This window comes from Grampus griseus (genome assembly GCF_964374135.1).
Source record: "Grampus griseus genome assembly, chromosome: 10".
NCBI classification, from domain to species: Eukaryota; Metazoa; Chordata; class Mammalia; order Artiodactyla; family Delphinidae; genus Grampus; species Grampus griseus.
The window spans coordinates 52,649,132-52,664,927 of record NC_139004.1 but is presented as its reverse complement, the minus strand read 5'-3'; the positions used below and the strand labels follow the sequence as shown (position 1 = coordinate 52,664,927).

Sequence of the window (15,796 nt, the reverse complement as noted above, 5' to 3'; positions counted from 1 at the left end):
AACATGGATGAAGCTAGAAGGCATTATGCTAAGTGAAATAAGTCAGACATAGAAGGACAAATACTGTATGTTATCACTTATACGTGGAATCTAAAAAACAAAATAAATGAACAAACGTAAAAAGAAAAACAGAAACAGTCATAGATACAGAGAGCAAACAGGTGGGTATCAGAAGGGAGGGGGTGGCGGATGAGTAACATAGGTGAGGGAGTTTAAGAGGTACATCTTTCTAGTTACAAAATAAATGAGTAAAAGGTATGAAATGTACAGGGTGGGAAATATATCCAATAATTATGTAATATCTTTGGTGACATTTTTTCTTTTTCTTTTATTTCATATCTATATGAGATGATGGATGTTCACTAAACTTACGTGATGATCATTTCATGATGTATATAAGTCAAATCATTATGCTGTACACCTTAAACTTATACAGTGCTATATGCCAATTATACGTCAATAAAACTGGAAGAGGAAAAAAAATAAAATTATGAAGAAAGTACAGAGAGTTCCTATATATTCCATTTCCCCTATTACTAATATCTTACCTTAGCATGATGCATTTGTTATACTTGATGAACCAATATTGATGCATTATTACCAACTAATGTCCACATTTTATTCAGATGACCTTAGTTTTTAGCTAATGTCCTTTTCTGTTCCACAGCTAACTACATTTAATTGTCATGTCTCCTCAGGCTCCTCCTGGGACAGTTTCTCAGACTTTCCTTGTTTTTGCTGATGTTCACAGTTTTGAGAGGTACTGGTCAGATACTTTGTAGAATGTCCCTCTTTTCCAGTTTTTATAGCTCTAGTTTATTCCGCTTACAGCAAGGAACTAGTATCTCCAGCACGAGGGCGTGTAGCAGTGATGATAGCAGGCATTCTTGTCGTCTTTTGCTTTTAGCCAAAATACCTCAAGAGTGCCCTGTTAAGCATTTTGAACTGAGATAAATATATTTGATCATGATAATAAAATATTATATTCCTATACTTCTGTCATATTCCTATCCTGGTTATAGTCAATATTATTTTTCTTAGTGTCTATCTTTGAATTGTTTTTTTTTCAATTGATTAGTTTATTGTTTGTTTTTATTTTGAGCTGTTTTGGGTTGAGCTTCTCATCGTTGTGGCTTCTCTTGTTGCGGAGCGCAGGCTTCAGTAGTTGTGGCACGTGGGCTCAGTATTTGTGGCTTGCGGGCTCTTGAGTACAGGCTCAGTAGTTGTGGCGCACGGACTGAGTTACTCCGCGGCATGTGGGATCTTCCCGGACCAGGCCTTGAACCTGTGTCCCCTTCATTGGCCGGCGGATTCTTAACCACTGCGCCACCAGGAAAACCCTATCTTTGAATTGTTAAATATGATTATATTTGTATTTGTGTGTGTCTGTGTGTGTGTTTGGGGCAGGGTGTCGGTAATTTTCCAGGAGGCAAGCTGTTTTCACAACCCAATGACTCTCTTCTACTGCCTCAGAGAGAGATTGCCTCCTGCAAATCTGAAATTTAACAAATCTGCCTCGTCTGCTCTTCTGAACCGAACTGGGACTCGGAGGGCTTCTGACTGAAGCCTTTCTCCTGGAGGTGTGCCCCTCCCTTTGGGAAGTGGATTCTTTCAGTGCTTTGTGAGGTCCGTCACTGCTGCACCCTCTCCCCACCCTTCTCTTCACCTTTCCCCACAATTTGCGCCTGATGTCGGCTGCTTTTAGCAGACCTTTCATATATTTTGGAGTCTGAAAAGTATCTCTCTCTCCAAATGTGATAGAAAATGGAGTTCGTGGGTTTTTTCAGTCTTTCTTCTTGCTGTTATTTTACAATTTCCCAGAGAAGATGAAAATGCAGACTTCTGCAGCTCTGTTCATACCAGAAGTCTTAATGAAGTCATTTTTGACCCAAGGACCACAATTTCTGGAACTAGGAGGCAATTCAATCAACCTTTGAGCTCTGTCACACAAAGTTTTATTAGAAACATAATGGGGATTTTGGAGAGAGGACTGGTGACCTTTGTGTAGTGAAATAGAAACTTGAATTGCCAGCATAGAGTACTTAATTAAGAGATAAGGAAACTCACTCATTCACGAAAAAATAATCGAACAACTGCTCTGCGCTAGGCATTTTACTAAGCAGTGAGGTGATGATTATTGTTGGTAGGGTTTGTCTAATTCATTATTAGAATATTGTTTCCCCTGAACTCAGTTGCTTGGGGATAATAAAACCAACCTTATCTACTTTAAGAAGAGGCTGAAATGAGTTTCAATATGTGAAAACAGTTGGTGGAGTTCTGGTATACTGAAAGGGGAATTTGGAGCCATTATAAGCTTTTAAGGAGTGAAGTATTTTATTTTTATTGAAATTAGTTGGTTTACAATGTTGTCCTGGTTTCTGGTGTACAGCAAAGTGATTCAGTTATACATATATGTATCTATACTTGTTCTGATTCTTTTCCATTATAGGTTATTACAAGGTATTGAACATAGTTCCCTGTGCTACAGAGTAGGTCCTTGTTGGTTATCTATTTTATATATAGTAGTGTGTATATTTTGATCCCAAGCTCCTAATTTATCCCTTCCACCCTTCCTCTTTGGTAAACGTAAGTTTGTCTTCTATGTCTGTGAGTCTATTTCTGTTCTATAAATAAGTTCATTTGTATCATTTTTTTTAGATTCCACGTGTAAGTGATATCATATGATATTTGTCTTTCTCTGTCTGACCTACTTCACTTAATAAGATAATCTCTAGGTCCATCCATGTTGCTGCCGATGGCATTCTTTCTTTCTTTTTTTTTTTTTTTTTGGTGGCTGATTAATATTCCATTGTACATATGTACCACACCTTCTTTATCCATTCATCTGTTGATGGACACTTAGGTTGCTTCCATGTCTTGGCTATTGTAAATAGTGCTGCTGTGAACATTGGGCTGCATGTGTCTTTTTGAGTTAGAGTTTTCTCCAGATATATGCTCAGGAGTGGGATTGCTGGATCATATGGTAGCTCTATTTTTAGTTTTTCAAAGAACCTCCATACTATTTTCCATAGTGGCTGCACCAATTTACATTCCCACCAACAGTGTAGGAGGGTTCCCTTTTCTCCACGACCTCCCTAGCATTTTTTTTTGTTTTTGATTTGTTGTTGCTGTTGGCTGGGCCACATGGCTTGTGGGATCTTAGTTCCTTGACCAGGGATTGAACCCAGGCCCTTGGCAGTGAAAGCATGGAGTCCTAACCACTGGACCTCCAGGGAATTCCCTTCAGCATTTATTATTTGTAGACTTTTTGATGATGGCCATTCAGGAGTAAAGTATTGTGATCACAGAAATGGGTGGAGCTTGTGTCTGGTTCCTTTGAGCGCAGGAAGCCACTGACCGGTACAGAACACAGGACGTCAGGTGGCCGCAACACGGCCAAGGGTAGAGTTGGCCTATGACTATAATAGAAACAGAGTGTAGGGACAATGCCTCAGGGCTTAAGGCAGGCAAATTATGGCAGCAAAGGTGAGGTTGACTAATGGAATTGCATGAACCAAGAGTCAAATGAGGGCCGGAAGGCAATGAATGGACAGCCCTGATGCAAACTCAGTGCTTCCTCATTTTCCCACAGTGGAAATGGGGTCAATTTCCATTTATATTAGGTGCTGATCCAGAAGTCCCCATTTTAGACCTGAGTTCCTGGAAACAGACTCTGAAATCCTAAGATTAGCATACAGGAGACTTAATGGGGAGTCCTCTTGGGAACAACACCTGTAAGGGCATGAAGGAAGCAGGAGTGGGCAGTTGGAAAAGTTGGTCCACAATGTAGCTGCAGCAGAGGCCCCAGCTAATCTTATGGGGAGCTCTGCAGTTGTAATGGCCTATCAGCGTTGTCCCAAATTAAAGCAAGGGGGCAAGTGTTTCTTTCTCCTCAGTATCCAGGCGCTGGATATGAGCTGGCCCAGGAAGGACAGTCCTGAAAGGAGACCAGCTGAGAGCCCCAGATGTCCGCCCTCCTGGTAGACGGTGCAGTGAGCGGCCCTCCGTCCTGCATGGGGTGTGTGGACGGCATCCCACAGCACCCACTAACAGTCTCCTCCAGCCCAATGCAGGATGGCCACTGGCTCAGGAGCTCAAAACTGCTGCCTCTTAGGTCTATAATTTTTCTTTTGTCTCATCTTTTCCTACTTTGCTCCTCTCCCCCACCTGCAACGTTCACTGTAACTACAAAAACCTCCCCACCACTACCTGACCACACAGTGTGCTCTTGACACCATACCTGCCTTTTCATGTGTGATTTCATCAGCATAGAATGTCCTTCCTCCCTTCCATTCATCCAAATCATGCTCTTCTTATAAAGCCGACTTCAAAAGCTACTTGTATTATAAAATTTGACATTGAATCGATTTCTCCTTCATTTGGGGTCCTGAAGCATTTTGTTTGTGACTTTGTTATCCTATCTGTCCTGCTTGCACTATAGTCGATCTTGTGCTTGTGTTTTCCCTTCTCAGATTATAAATTCCATACATACAGAGCTCACTCCTTTATCCTATATTCTATCCATTACCTAGCATCCGGTTTGGCACAAAACAGACTCTCAACAAATAGGAATTAATTGCATCAAATGTCCCAAAGTGTTATGAGAGTTTCTTAGGAATAACCTACCTAAAGATCTGAAGACCTTTTGCCATCACCCTGTATTCTTCCTTCTCATGGGAAGCAGGTAACACATCTATTTAATAGAATTTGAGTACCAACTACGGGACAGATCCTGACAGGGCTATTTCTTATTATTCTTTTTGTTGTTGTTGTTGAGGTAAAATTCACATACTATAAAACTAATCATTTAAAAATGTGCAATTCAGTAGCATTTAGTACATTCACAATGCTGTGCAGCCATCACCTCTATCTAGTTCCAAAACATTTACATCACCTCCAAAGCAAACCTGCTTCTTTTGTTCTTAAAGAAATTACACCTAGCCTGTGTTCCCCAGAAGCGAGGCATATTGCAACAAGAAAAGGATGGGTCTAACGTCTGAAAACTTATTGTTAAACCCACCTTAAAAAGGGCTTCTGTTGTGAGTGGCACACATAGGGCAGCTTGCTTGTTCTTTGTGCGGAATCAACATCAAGAGATTTTGGAAGCATAATTTTTTGGTACTTGGGCAGCTGGTGATCATTGGTCCTGATGCCCTCAAAAAAAAACCTTTGTGTAGAAATCAAGCTGGCTTGCTTTCTATGTTTCTGTTACTGAAGGGGAAGAAGGAACTTTCTTTTCAGTGTTCTGAGAGGATTATGTTTGGGTATCACCAGAGGTTTTAAATTCCCATCCTGAGGGGACACCCCCCAACTTTGGAACAAGGGAGGCCCTGAGTGACTGGGGGTGATAATTGACCCTACCCTCAGGTGGAGGGGTGGTAGCTGTGTGGTCTGCACCGCAGCCTTGCTTAGCATTGTATGCGATGGACAAGGAAGGGACAGTAAAACCCCTTTGGCCAGTCTTTGTCTTTTGGTGTCCTTACTGGGGTTTTGGGTTTTTTTTTGTTTTGGCCATGCTGTGTGCCATGTGGGATCTTAGTTCCCCAACCAGGGATCGAACCCGTGCCCCCTGCAGTGAAAGCTCGGAGTCTTAACCGCTGGACTGCCAGGGAACTCCCTCGGTGTCCTTAAATTTCTGTCTCCTTGTGATTAAATGAATGAAATTACAAGCTCCCTCAGGAAAGGGGAGGCAGTCACTGGCGGGGAAGTTCAAAACCACACTTTATCTATGACTAAGGAACATAGATGCTTTCAGTAATCATCTTATTTCTTTTTTTCAATCACTCTGAACTATATTCTGCTTTACAGATGCGAGGAAACTGAGGCTAAGAGAGGAAAGTAATGTGGTCAGACTCACAAGGAAACACAGAGGTAGGATTTGCAGACCCTGCCATATGGTGCAGAGGTTTTCTAAGGAAACACTGCCTAGGAACCCGGCCCACCCCCACTCCTTATCCATTCTAACCTCCAAGCGTTGTTGTGACAACACGTAGCGACTCCTTTCCCCATCCCAAGTGGTGATCTTAACAGTGAACGCTTTAATTCTTCCTCTCGGGGACATCCATCTCATCTATGACATGTAGCAAAGATGATTAATCGAGACAATTGGAATATTAGTGGCTCAGATTCTCATCCCCATCGGGAGACCAAACACACACATACCAAGGAGAAACCATACACAGGTTTATTTTATTGTATTTTATTGTATTTCTACAAAGGCAACATCAACTTACCCTGTTAAAATCACTTCTGAAAATAAATTTTCTGGAAATGCATTCTTTATAAATGTAAAGCGTGCAATAATGTGTAAATTTACAGAAACATTTTAAACTGGTTAAGTCAGGTAATAGTCTGTAAAATAGGTTTTGTTTCTGGAGATAGTACAGGTATCCCTAGACTTTCTTAAAGTCTTTACTTAATTCTGATTAAGGCTGTACGAACAGAGATTTATCTTAATGGTGTAAAATGATTAATTACATAATTAAAATGACCTGTAAGAACTTTTGAGTCATCCAAAAGTTAAAAAGCAGGGCCAGTATTTTAAAAGAGAGGATGACACCTTGGAAAGTCATTTTTATGCCACACCAGCGATAACTTTTAGTGGATTATTCTTGCCTCACTTGACGGCAGGCACTTCAAAATGATTAAGGAAAAACTGTCATACTTGATTAGTCCTCATCATTTTTGGTTTTGAAGGAAATGTTTGTAAATGAGTAAAAGACCCCAAATAAATGTGTCTGGGCCTATGTATTATTTTTTTAATTTGAATATTCATCTGTTATAATTAAAACAAAACATGTCCACAAGCATATGAAGCTGTGTTTGGATTTCCACAAGTATGTTTAGATTTGTTAATGCCTTGTATTTCATGTTTGGAAATCAGACCATGCTAATGCCTTTTTCTCCTTATGATTGTAATCAGCATTGAAAGCTTGGCTTCCATTAACAGATAAGCCTTTACAATAAAAGAATCAAGATCTAAGTTCATTACTTTACTATTCGTTTCTGCAGACACCTGGCTACATGGAGTATACCATGCTTCAGATATATTCTTAGGAAAACACTGGGACAGCATGCTGAAGTTTTCTATATTGTTTCACAAAAAGCTAGAAGTTAATGAAAGGGCTCATTTTCACAAAAAGAAGTAGAGATTTACTCCCCCAGTCAATTCTCTACAGTCCCCTCTAGAGAATCCCATGAGTTCAGGTTAGAAGGGACTGGTCTTCCCTTTCCAAAATCATCCAATTCCTCATTGAAACACTGCTCAGAATCCTCCTCGGGTTTACTCATCCCTGCAGGAAAGCCTGGTGCGAGGAAGGACACCTTGGTCCGGGTGAACTCTGGTCACACTGAACTTGTAATTGGCAGGAAGAAAAGCTGACTGCAGGGTGAGAAGCCCTACTTTTTGCAGTGGATATAATTCTTCCCGGTACTTGTTCAGGAAACTCTTACTACAATACAATTTTAAATAAGCTCTTAATTTGAGAAGCTTATTAACTCTGCTTTTCGCATTTTCATCTTTTACAGAGCATCGTGGAGATCGTGGTCCACCGTGGACTGTGTGTAAGATGAGCTGGGGGTGTCGGGGTAAATCGGGAGGAACCTACAGTACTGGCAGAGCACCAAAGTGCCCCGGCAGGTTTTGAAGAGCTGTACGATGTACTTGCGAAATTTCTGCCCCAGGAAAAAGTAGATGACCGGATTAAGGCAGCAGTGAACAAAAGCCAATGTCTCTGTGGCCTGAATGGCATAGTCTAGGTGCCTCTCAAAGGTGCAGTCTTGAAGGACCTCCAGCTCCACCAGGGTGTCCAGGAAGAGCACCACGTTGTAAGGGGTCCAGAACCCCAGGAAGAGGACCACCACGGCAAAGATCATCTTCACTGCCTTGTTCTTCTTCTCATTTTTGCAATGCTGCAAGGTCCTAATGATCATGGAGTAGCAGAACAGCATGATCCCCAAGGGGATCACCAGCCCTAGAACGTTGATCTCCAGGGAGCTCAGAACCTTCCACCTCGTGGAGTTGAAAGAATACTTGGTTTTGCAGTAGGTGTGGTTGTGCTCAGTATAACACGTGCTGAACACAAGGCCTGGGAGGGAGGCGAGCACAGCCACTGCCCACGTGGCCACGCTGGTGATGACCCCGTAAGTCAAGGTCCTCGCTCTCAGGGAGAAGACCGCGTGCACAATGGCCAGGTACCTGTCGATGCTCATGAGTGTGATGAAGAATATGCCACTGTAGAAGCCCACCAGGTACATCCAGGAAACTAGCTTGCAGAGGCCGAGCCCGAACACCCACTGGTCTGCGGCATAGTAGCCCCAGAAAGGGAGCGAGAGCACAAAGAGCAGGTCCGAGATGGCAAGGTTGAGCAGGTACACGTCGGTCATGGACTTGAGCCGCTTGTACTTGAACAGGACCAGAACCACCACAGAATTTCCAAGCAGACCAAACAGAAAGACCAAGGAGTAGAGGGGGGGCAGGAAGAGCTCCCCAAATGCCTTGACACCTTCCTTGGTGCAAGGTTTGGGGATGCTTTCATCAAGATAATAATTGTTATAGATGCTTTCATCCAGGGTGTTGTCTGCTATACCCGTGGGGTTCATTTTCAGATTTACAGGCTTCTCACGGCAGGTCTGAGCCCAACCAGAAGAACCTAATGAGTGGAAAAGCCAACAAGATTTCTATCAGAACAAAAGCAAATCAGAACGGTGCTGCGTACAGAGCACAACTGCTTCGTATTTTGCCCAGATCACCATACACTCTTCCCAATCTTCCCACATTGAAGGGCTCAGGTCCTTGAACTGAAGGGCAGTGCAGCCGAAGTGAAATAATCCTGCCCTTTGGAGGCAGATTCCAAATTACAGCTCTGCCACTTTTTCTACCCCTCTGCTGGGAGCTCTGGTTCTCCTGTTTGTAAGCGGGGGTAGTAAAACCTCTTTATCAACAAGAGGTTTTTCTTTTTTTTTTTTTTGAAGATTTTTTTTTCAATACAGGGACCATTTTTAAAGTCTTTATTGAATTTTGTTACAATATTGCTTCTGTTTTATGTTTTTTGGCCGTGAGGCATGTGGGATATTAGCTCCCCGACCAGAGATTGAACCCGCATCCCCTGCACCAGAAGGCGAAGTCTTAACCACTGGACTGCCAGGGAAGTCCCAATGATGAGGTGTTTTTCAAAAATATATTTCTGAAAGTTAGTCTGGCATTACTGAAATCACTCGCAAGAATGACAAGACTAGCTGACGTGCCCAACAGAACTTTATCCAGGGCCTTTCTAACATGAAAGCCAAAAACAAAAAATTAAAAAAAGATTTAAAAATCTATGCATGTTTCCCCTTCAGACTGTAACACCAAAAATTCAGTGATGACTTAGGTAAATCATCAGGCTAGAAGGGAACCAGGTTGGCCTCTTGCCTTTATATAAAAATTCTGGGGGCTTCCCTGGTGGCACAGTGGTTAAGAATCCACCTGCCAATAAAGGGGGCACGGGTACGAGCCCTGGTCCAGGAAGATCCCACATGCCGCGGAGCAACTAAGCCCGTGTGCCACAACTACTGAGCCTGCGCTCTAGAGCCCAAGAGCCACAACTACTGAGCCCACGCGCCACCGCTACTGAAGCCCGCGCGCCTACAGCCCGTGCTCCGCAACGAGAGGCCACCGCAATGAGAAGCCCGCGCACCGCAATGAAGAGCAGCCCCCGCTGGCTGCAACTAGAGGAAGCCCGCGGGCAGCAACGAAGACCCAACGCAGCCAAAAATAAATAAATTAATAAATAAATCTATTTTAAAAAAAAAATTCTGGGACTTCCCTGGTGGTCCAGTGGTTAAGAATCCACCTTCCGATGCAGGGGATGTGGGTTCGATCCCTGGTCAGGGAACTGAGATCCCATATGCCGCTGGGCAACTGAGCCTGTGCGCCACAACTAGATTGCCCACATGCCACAATGAAGCTCCTGCATGCTACAACTAAGACCCAATGCAGCCAAATAAATAAATATTTTTTTAAAAAAGAATAAAAGAAAAGGGGGCAAGGACCAAGAAAATATTTCTTTTTAAAAATTCTAGGGACTTTCCTGGTGGCGCAGTGGTTGAGAGTCCGCCTGCCGATGCAGGGGACACGGGTTCGTTCCCCAGTCCGGGAAGATCCCACGTGCCGTGGAGCGGCTGGGCCCGTGCACCATGGCCGCTGAGCCTGCGCGTCCGGAGCCTGTGCTCCCCAACGGGAGAGGCCACAGCAGTGAGAGGCCCGCGTACCGCAAAAAAAAAAAAAAAAAAAAAAAAAAAAAAAAAAAAAAAAAAATCAATCTTACACACTGAATCCTATCAGAGTGGGAATTAGCAGGACAGATCTAGAAAAGGCACATCATAGCCAGAAATAAAATCTCTACCTCGCCAACCACCCTCATTTCTTATCTAAATTGGCAGATGAAGAGGTTACCTTCTTAAAGTTATTCACACGTCCACATGTGAATCGGAGCAATGCAGGAGGCTTTCCAACTCAAGGCCACCTCCTCTTGCATCCTTCTTAGTGGCACTCTGATATTCCTTATCAAAACCCTTTCACATTGTTCGATAATTCACATCTATTCCCCATCTCCCACCCTGACCTCCACACACCCAAACACCCAAGCTACGTGTTTCTCAAGAGAGAGGTTTTGGTTTATTCCTGCAAACAGATGCTGAAGACCTGGGGCATCTCAGGGTCTCAAAAAAAAAAAAAAAAACTGTGTTAAATGATTATCAAGTCTAGTTAAATGAATAACAATTCTAGCCTTCCTCCATAATTTTACCAGTGAAAATGAAAGGAATAAGAGAGACTGAGGTGTTAGGAAATTATCAGGAGAAGAAACGAAAGTCAACACAGCTGGTAAATGTCTGGAATTATTCTGCAGGCCTTATTTGGCAGGTGTTTCTTGACCTGGGAGTCTTGATAGAAGCCAGAAGCGGAAAAGTGTATATGCTGAATGAAAATTAGCTGTGTGTTCTGAGCCTGTGGCTTAGGCCACATGTGTGCAGGAGGAGAGCCCTGTATGTATGTGAGAGCCAGTCAGATGAGGGCTGGGAGGGTGGGTTGTGTGTGAGCTGCAGGACAGGTGCCAACAGAACGACCAGCAGGATGACCAGGATGCCTGAGTGATAGGGTTAGCTGTGTGGCTGGGCAGCTTTCAGTGCTTCCAAAGTCCACACACTTGTGGACAAAGCAATGCAGGGCCTGAGGCCCTGGGAACGTGTCCCCTCACCCGCACCCCCCTACCCCCCCCCACCCCGGCCACGCCGGCCCCTTACCTTGTGTTTCTGAAAGTAGCTCCAAGGCAGGTCTGCGAGGCAGTGCCTGGTTTGCTCAAGAAGCACGGCGCTAAGAACGACAGGAGCCTTTGAAGGGCTCGTGGCTTCCTGTGAGCACCAGCTCTGTTCCTCATCCATCTATGCTGAGTTCAAGTGGGGTTTTTTGATAGAAGTAAGAAGCAGAAAATGAGTGACTCTTAGCTTGGGTTCAGGTTAAACTCTTAGTCACTCATTTCCCCAAACTGAAAGCTGGGAAGGTTTGCTCTCTGCAAGATGAGGGAAGTTAAGTTTTTCAAGAGAGAAACTTTTAAATGTTTTAAAATTTATTTGTTGGATTTTTAATTTAAATTTTTTCATTTTAGCTGGCTATGTGCTGTAGAAGTGATCTTTATACTCTGGATCAGTGGGCTGTTTGTTATTTCCCCATCATGGATGTACAGTGGCCAGCAATCAAGATATTCAGTGTTCTCTAAACAGTGGGATCTGAGGAGGTCGGAGTGAGAGGCCAGATTTATTTAAGAATAAGGATAGTCAGGAGGAGAGAAAAGTGTATCCAAATGTCTGGCAGTGACGTGGAGGCCCTAGTCAACCACATTCAATAAACATCCTCAGCCTGGTGTAAAGTGACACGACAACAAAGCTCTAAGCCCTTTTCCCAACAGGAAGAGCCCTCCCCCAAGCCCCTTCCACTGAGAAACAGCAGCGCTTCCCCTGACAGTGCTCCTGGCTGAGAGCTTCTTCAGGTTCACGTACCCATCGTAGCCAAGGAGCTGACATCAGTCCTGAGTCTTTTCTATATGGTATCCTGCCAGCTTCTGCCAGCTCCCAGCCATTTCCTTCTATGTGTCCACAGTTGCTTGGCTCTTTGGTTCAGCTTACAAGAGCCACAAATGTCATTTTTCCTGAGGAATTTGCATAAATAAGAACTGAAAAATTGAGCTAGAGTGGTGTCTTTCAACCTTTTTTTTCCCATTATCACCCCTCCCAAGGAGTCTTTTTGGATTTTTTTTTCCTAGTCACCTCCCCATGATATATTTTAATACCACAGATAAATAGGGAAGTTCCCTGGTGGTCTAGTGGTTATGATTCAGTGGTCCGGGTTCGATCTCTCATCTGGGTACTGAGATCCCACAAGCTGCTCGGTGCAGCCAAATTAATAATAATAATAATACCACAGATAAATAGCAAATCTGCTTATGTTTCATATATATATGCAAATATATATGCTTTATATATATATAAAAGAGTAAGGTTTGTTTAGGGTGGGGGGAGTTGCTTCTGGCTTCTAATGGGAAAAGACCAGAAATGCTGCTTAAAATCCTACCGCACACAGGCCAGCCCTCCACAATACAGTCATCCAGCCCAGAAGGCCAGCAGTGCTGAGGCTGAGGACTCCTCAGCTAGAGTAATATTCCCACCTGTGAACTGTGGAACCAGATTCATAGAAATCCAGTGAAAAGGAAATAGACAAATAACCCTAGGGAATGCTGGGCTTGGATTCAGGTTAAATACAGTTCCTTACGGCAGTGCTTTCCAGTGCTAATAGTATCATGAACTCTGGAAGCAGATGTAGAGTAAAAATGTCCCAGATATATTTTGTTGCCAGAGCTGACACCATATCCTTGCTCAAAACCCGCCAACCCCTCCCTTGGACAGGAACATGTATCTTTAAGTCACAGGGTCTGGAGACAAAAAAGCGGAGTTATAGGAAGAGAAAAACAAAAGCCCAGATAGAACCAGCTGGAACCAAGATGAATCTGACCTCCAGCAACCCCTGAGCCTCATTCTATGCTGATTTCACTACTTCAGCTACTAAATGACACCCCTGCTGTAGGCTATGACCCAAAGTTGATCCACGTGTGCGAGAAGCTCATCCGTAAACAAAGTTCCCGCTTCTCCATTCTCAGGCCATTTAATAAAGCTTGCACTGCATCAATCTCAGCTTCGTTTTTGTTTCTGGCTGCACGAACCTGAAACTTCCCTGCTGAGGCAGGGGGCCTCGGCTGGGCTAGGGCCCGAGCAGGGGTCCATACGACCTGATTCGGTAACAATTTGACCAGTAAATCCATGCCCATTATACAGAGTAACTTATTTTTAGAAATGCAGAGCCTGAGGAAGGTTCCACCGTGGAATTAGAAGCCTTGAGGGACCAGTTACCCTGGGCAAGGCCATCTGAGCATGTTGTGTAAGTCTCCATGGACCCTCCATGGAGGGGGGAGAAGTGGTAAGGTCTAGAACAGATGATATCTGGATGTCCAAATTGTCATCAGTGGTAGTTGGTCATTGTGGGTCTGGAGATGGTCCCTTAAAGCTAGTTGGTGCTCCCTTGACTGACTGGCCATGTGACAGACACCTGGCCCCATGAGTGGGGATAAGCCCAAGCTCCAGGGTCCATGTTAGCTAAGGGCACTTGCTTTTTGAGACCTGCTCAGTCTGGGTTTGGATCTCAGGGCCACCATGTACCAGCTATACGAACCTCAATTTTCTCATCTGTAAAAAAGGGTGATAAAGCCTGAGGATTGTGGGAGGATTAATGACCTAATGTTTGTAAAACACTTAGCATGGTGCCTGGTACAGATATGTGCTCAAAATGGCACCAGCTGTGAAAATTAGTAGGATAAATAAAACACACAGGAATAGCTTTCTCTCTTGAAATGGGTGAGCCTGGTATGTTGCCCTTAGCCATAACTAGGAATCCAGGAAATATTTTGATTTAGACGCAGCGGGCCACAATCAATTTCTGAGTTGCTGTTCAGGTTAAAAGCAGGTTTCAGGGCTTCCCTGGTGGTGCAGTGGTTAAGAATCCGTCTGCCAATGCAGGGGACACGGGTTCGAGCCCTGGTCCAGGAAGATCACACATGCCGTGGAGCAACTAAGCCTGTGAGCCACAACTACTGAGCCTGAGCTCTAGAGCCCGCAAGCCACAACTACTGAGCCCACGTGCCACAACTACTGAAGCCCGCACACCTAGAGCCTGTGCTCTGCAACAAGAGAAGCCACAACAATGAGAAGCCGGCGCACCGCAACGAAGAGTAACCTCTGCTCACTGCAACTAAAGAAAGCTCGTGCACAGCAACGAAGACCCAACACAGCCAAAAATTAATTAATTAATTTTTTTAAAAAAAAGCAGGTTTCAGATTTCCAAGTTGCAAAGGTTACTGCCCTGGAGAAAGTCAGTCTTCAGGTTTGCAAAGTAATAATGATAGTGTCCTGGAGAAACACTAAATAGGTTTTCCCTCCAGTAAGGGATTCAAAACTAAACAATATCCCCACCCACCAAAAAAAAAAAAAAAAGAATAAAGGATGAAATTTTAAGAATCCAGAGAAGCCTGCTGTCGGACCCAGCGCCGTCTGGGAGCCCCTAATTGTTGCTCCAGGTTCTTTCAGGTGTACGTGTCTGTTGTTCCCAGTGCTCTACTGGGCTAGAGAAAGAGGAGGAACCTGTCCTGAATCCTCGCAGTGAAAATGAAGGAAAGCCTGAGAACCAAGGCAAGATGGAAAACAAAGAACAGCCACTGGTTGCGGGAAAGCCGGGAGTAGCTTGTACTGTGGAAGACAAGGAAAAGTTAGAAAACAAGGGAAGGACAGATCTCAGGGGAAAGACAGAAGATGAGGAAGTACTAAAGGATAAGGAAAAGCCAGAGAGTGAGGCAAAGCCAAAAGAAGGAAATCCAGAGAGTGAGGGAAAGCCAGTGAGCGAGGGAAAGCCCGTAAGTGAGGGAAAGCCAGTGAGCGAGGGAAAGCCAAAAGAAGAAAAGCCAGCCAGCAAACCAAGGGCTGCAGGAAAGTGCCCAGCTGGGGATGATGTACCCAGGAAGGCCAAAAGAAAAACCAACAAGGGGCTGGCTCAGTGTCTCAAGGAATACAAGGAGGCCATACATGATATGCATTTGAGCAATGAAGCGATGATAAGAGAATTTGACGAGATGGCCAGGGTGGAGGATGAGGTGTAGAAAACCAGACAGAAATTGGATGCAAAAAAGTTTACAGGACCCCTTCCACCCGAGGGGCCCAAGGGAACTCAGGGGTGGCTGCAGGGCCCCACAAAGGGGCTTTGAAGACATTCCTTTTGTGTAGTGCCCCTGGCAGGCATTTGCAAGGCCCTATGCTTTATTTAACCTTATGCTAATACTATGCTTTAGGTGTCACTCTCTTTATCCAACTGCAGCCCTGTGTGTTTCAGTAGCAGATTTTCATCCATTGCATGGAAAAATGTTTATGGTGCATTGTAAAATGTTTTAAAAACCAGTTTTCAGAACCATATATACGGCATCAGTCCATTTTTGTAAAACTACAAAGATACTTACCTAGTGATCCATGTACAGAAAAAACTCGGAAAGCTGTGTCTACTAAAAGATTAACAGTGGTTTAAAAAAAAAAAAAAAAGAATCCAGAGAAGGGAGGTGGTGCACTCAAGGCGACACAGCCAGAGACACAGTCAGGGCTAACGCCTACCCTCCTGACATTTTCATGGACAATATCTTTTATTGAGCTAAGTTTCTGAAACCTGACC

At 44.0% G+C, this 15,796-nt stretch overlaps 1 protein-coding gene and 1 pseudogene across 2 annotated transcripts; one reads left to right on the top strand and one right to left on the bottom strand.

The window, feature by feature from the left end:
* Nucleotides 1–7,521: 7,521 nt before the first annotated feature.
* CCR4 (C-C motif chemokine receptor 4) lies at nucleotides 7,522–8,601 on the bottom strand (the record flags this gene model as incomplete). The annotated part of the gene is made up of 1 exon (XM_082664203.1): nucleotides 7,522–8,601. The coding sequence occupies one exon, from the start codon at nucleotides 8,599–8,601 to the stop codon at nucleotides 7,522–7,524; it is 1,080 nt and encodes a 359-aa protein (XP_082520329.1).
* Nucleotides 8,602–13,844: 5,243 nt separating this feature from the next.
* LOC309828247 lies at nucleotides 13,845–15,543 on the top strand (annotated as a pseudogene). Its single transcript has 2 exons — nucleotides 13,845–13,854; nucleotides 14,671–15,543. The product of its transcript is annotated as an uncharacterized misc_RNA (transcript).
* Nucleotides 15,544–15,796: the final 253 nt, after the last annotated feature.